Below are 4,394 nucleotides of genomic sequence, written 5' to 3' on the forward strand. Positions count from 1 at the left end.
GCAACCACCAGCATCAGCGAACGTCATGATCGGGGATGAAGAGGATGGAGAGTCTTCCTCAGCGGAGGGAAACAGCAGCAGCGATGCAGACCTGGGCAGAGGGATCCCACCTCTTCCACCAGTGAGCACCAGCAGTGAGGTTACCTCCCCATGAACACGCTAATCCCCAGCAGCCCAGACTGGGGATGCGGGGCACAGAATCCTGGGCCCAAATCCCGCACTCCTCCTGTCCCGAAGACTGCCACCCTCACAGGAATGGTGTAGCCTGGGCCCAAATCCCGCACTCCTCCTGTCCCGAAGACTGCCACCCTCACAGGAATGGTGTAGCCTGGGCCCAAATCCCGCACTCCTCCTGTCCCGAAGACTGCCACCCTCACAGGAATGGTGTAGCCTGGGCCCAAATCCCGCACTCCTCCTGTCCCGAAGACTGCCACCCTCACAGGAATGGTGTAGCCTGGGCCCAAATCCCGCACTCCTCCTGTCCCTAAGACTGCCACCCTCACAGGAATGGTGTAGCCTGGGCCCAAATCCCGCACTCCTCCTGTCCCTAAGACTGCCACCCTCACAGGAATGGTGTAGCGGAGGAGAGCTCCCATGCTGACATCTGTTTGGAGTAATAACATATTGATGAACTGGCAAAAAGATGTTCTCTAAATGTTGACAACTCCGGGTGCCCGATGCCGTAGCCTGGCAGCGTATTAAAAATGGAGAGAAATTTCTTCTGAGAGATGCAGAGAGAAAAGGACTAAGATATTTAGAGGATAATCAATGTAATGTTATTACTCTGAATAGATTAATCAGCTCATTGTGCCAGCTCTCCTTCCACCCCCTTGTGGTTTCTGTGTGAGTTCATGTCCCTTGGAGAAGGGGTTCAGGGAGTCTGATCTCTGCCCCTCCAGGGCTCCTCTGGGAGAGTCTGCCACCTCCTCTCTCTCTCGACTCCACAGCCACTAATACTGATCTTTTCGGAGGAGTCCTTGATGCCTGCAGCAGCTGTCTCTGTCCACTGAAAGTGAGGTAAAGGGGTGTGTCTCCGGTCCGTGGCGTGTGCGGGAGTCTGGCTGGACGTCTCTCTCCCTCAGCTCTCCCGGGACATGGCTCCAATCACCTGCTCCACTTTCTGGCCCAGCCGCTGCTTCCTGGCCTGCTCGTCCTCTTCCAGTGCCGCAACGATCTACAGAGAGGGAGAAACCACACACTACAGCGCCACAGAGAGAGAAACCACACACTACAGCCCCACAGAGGGAGAAACCACACACTACAGCCCCACAGAGGGAGAAACCACACACTACAGCCCCACAGAGGGAGAAACCACACACTACAGCCCCACAGTGCAGGAGAAACCACACACTACAGCCCCACAGAGAGAGAAACCACAAACTACAGCCCCACAGAGGGAGAAACCACACACTACAGCCCCACACAGCAGGAGAAACCACACACTGCAGCCCCAGAGAGAGAGAGAAACTACACAGTGGAGCCTCACAGAGAGAGAAACCACACACTGCAGCCTCACAGAGAGAGAAACCACACACTGCAGCCTCACAGTGAGAGAAACCACACACTGCAGCCTCACAGTGCAGGAAAAACCACACACTGCAACCCCACAGAGAGAGAAACCACACACTACAGCCCCACACAGCAGGAGAAACCACACACTGCAGCCCCACAGCAGAAGAAACCACACACTGCAGCCCCACAGAGAGAGAGAAACCACACACTGCAGCCTCACAGAGAGAGAAACCACACACTGCAGCCTCACAGTGAGAGAAACCACACAATACAGCCCTGCAAAGCAGGAGAAACCACACACTGCAACCCCACAGAGCGGGAAGTAGAGTCCAGGTCTTCACTGTAAGACCTGGACTCTACTAAGGCTGCTGTGGAGGGGTTTTGAGTGCCGTACCTCTTGGCTGTACTTGCTGACGTAGGAGTAGATCTCATGCAGGGCGCTGAGCGTGTGGAACTCAGAGCAATGCAGCCGGCTCTGCTCAGCCAGGTAGGCGTTCATGTCCTGATCACTGATCGCTGGCAGGCGGCTGATATCCGCATAATACCTGGAGATACCCATAATGCACATACACACACGCATAAAATAACTAAGAGTAATGAACACACTGCTGTGTCACAGAGCTGAGTCCTGCGGCCATGAGCTGGATGAGGTGATCAGTCCTGAGACTGCATTCTTATAAAGCTGACTTTCATTATAACAAGCTATTTTACAGACGGCTTCAGTGTACGGACTGCAGTTACTCTGAACTCAACATCTCAATGTACAGACACGGGTAGGAAAGTTTCAGATGTCAGTAGTGGTGAATCAAGCACACGAGGGACAGACATTTCGAATTAAAGTAACAGACTGAGCTTTGGTCCCGTTCTCCGAAGGGTCTACCCCCTACTGAGCCACACTCACCTCTCCACCCAGCTCTTGTAGTTGGGGATGTCCTTGGCATAGAGCAGCTTGTTGGAGGGGGAGTCCTTGCCCAGCCGATGCTCGGAGGTGGAGCAGGAGTCCATGAAGGTCTGGGCCACCACCGACAGGCAGGCGTCCGTGATGCTGCTCTTGTGGATGTCGAAGACGAACTGTGGGTTCTTAATCACGTTCACCCAGAACCTGAGAGGGAGGCTGGGGGAGGACGACGAAGAGCCAGCTGTCATGCAGGTTCGACACCTCCGCAGGTGAATAAAGATGGCATAATAAACTTCCATACACAGCATACACTCGTGTATGAACAGATTACATATCCGAACACTGCAGTTATACAGTGCGCTTCTGCAACTGAAGGAATTCTGAATGTAAAACTCATTAAAAGCCACTTCCAGCAGCAGGATTATCCTGGTGTCTGTAGGGTGCGAGTGAGGCAGAGTGGAGTCACTCGCATCCAGAGGTTTGAATCCTGGGACAGACACTGGATCTCAGCCAATCAGACTCTGTTGCCCTTATGTCTCAACCAATCAGACTCAACCATTCCATTGCAGTTGCAGCCAAAAGCTATGAAAGCAAATATGCTGATATATTATTAGCAATAGAACGAGCAACAGAAGTTATAGGCAGCGGTACCGACCCACATGGCCACAGAATCAGTGCAGAATTCATGATTTAAACACTAAAAAACAACAACCTGAAACCAAACAAAAGCTATAAGAAATGGCTGGTGATTCCCCTCTCTGCCTGAGGGGAGAGTTTTGGCCTCCCTTTCAGTAGAGGGCAGTATTTCTCCTCCCTGTCTGAAGAGTGCAATGTTTTTGCTCTCTGCCCTTTGTCTCCTGAAGTGCTTGCAAACTCTCAGCCAGGTCAGTGTAGACACTGTGCTGTCTGTCAGGGGACAGCCCTCACTGCCTGAAAGGGGAGTGTTTCCCCTCCCTGCCTGAAGGGGGCGGTGTTTCTGGCATCCCTCACCAGTTGCTCTTCCACGTGTGCCGCACGTCAGTGTCGTAGATGCCGTGCTTGTCTGCCTGCTCATCCAGGAAGTCGAACATGTATTTGATGGGGAGAGGCAGGGCGCTGCCGCGGTGCGCCGTGCTGAAGAGCGTCTCGAACAGGTCGTCCACAAACTTCTGCAGCGTCCCCTGGAGGAGGGAAGGGGGACTGCGGTCAGCGCGGTGCACACGGGGGGGCGGGGACACGGGGGGACACCTCACCACGCGTGATTCAGCGCCGCGGCAGTACCTTGGTGGCCAGCAGCCTGGTCAGGTAGACCTCGGACACCATCTTGCTCCCGCGGTCACCCTCCTTCTGGTCACCCTGCTCGTGGTTCTTGACCAGGTGCCACACCCTGACCCCGCTCTCCAGGTCAGGGGTGATCATGGGGGCACGTGACCGCATGCTGTCCGGGCTGCCAGAGGTGTGGCGGAACGTCAAATCTGCGAGGGGGAGGATGCAGGGGTGAGACATTGAGCTGAAACCCCTCTCTCAAATTCTGTCCTTCTCTTCTCTTTCTGTCTGTTCATCCTCCCTCTCTCTTTCTCCCTTTCCCTGTTTCACCTGAAATCAGTCATGAGTGCAAACATCCTCACAATAAGACAGGGAAGAGATCTCCATCCTCATTTCTGAGGTATTAGACACTGTATCAGAATTGTATCAGCCTTTTTAAGTGCATTTCTACATATTTATTTTTTAAAATTTACATTTTGATTTATATGCTTCACTCCCCAAGTTTCAAAGATTCAGCTCTCCCTTCAAATTCTGCCATACTGTATGTGTATGTGTGAACACAGCCCAGATTAGTTCCTCCACAGAGAGCTAACTCACATTGCATCAGGAGCTGCCACAGAGACACAGCTTTTCAGCGGAGGATTTTACAGTGTCGTTTATTCCGGTTCTGTTGTCGCATGTCCTACACCCCCTCGGGTACCCCCTCACAGAGGGGGTTGGTTCCTCCCCTCTCCCGTCA

General features: G+C 53.3%; 1 protein-coding gene across 1 annotated transcript in view; it reads right to left on the reverse strand.

Annotated features, from left to right (window-relative positions):
- Window positions 1-588: 588 nt before the first annotated feature.
- LOC118778879 (plexin-A2-like) overlaps window positions 589-4,394 on the reverse strand; it is a 46,556-nt gene continuing 42,750 nt past the window's right edge. Inside the window, exons 28-32 of the mRNA XM_036530660.1 lie at window positions 3,671-3,864; window positions 3,401-3,570; window positions 2,414-2,626; window positions 1,907-2,057; window positions 589-1,174 (exon numbers count right to left, since the gene is read on the reverse strand). Of these exons, the coding sequence (XP_036386553.1) occupies window positions 1,079-1,174; window positions 1,907-2,057; window positions 2,414-2,626; window positions 3,401-3,570; window positions 3,671-3,864 (824 nt within the window). The 3' untranslated portion in view covers window positions 589-1,078. The remainder of the gene's footprint in view (window positions 1,175-1,906; window positions 2,058-2,413; window positions 2,627-3,400; window positions 3,571-3,670; window positions 3,865-4,394) is intronic.

Source organism: Megalops cyprinoides, chromosome 6 (genome assembly GCF_013368585.1).
Source record: "Megalops cyprinoides isolate fMegCyp1 chromosome 6, fMegCyp1.pri, whole genome shotgun sequence".
In the NCBI taxonomy this organism is placed as follows: domain Eukaryota; kingdom Metazoa; phylum Chordata; class Actinopteri; order Elopiformes; family Megalopidae; genus Megalops; species Megalops cyprinoides.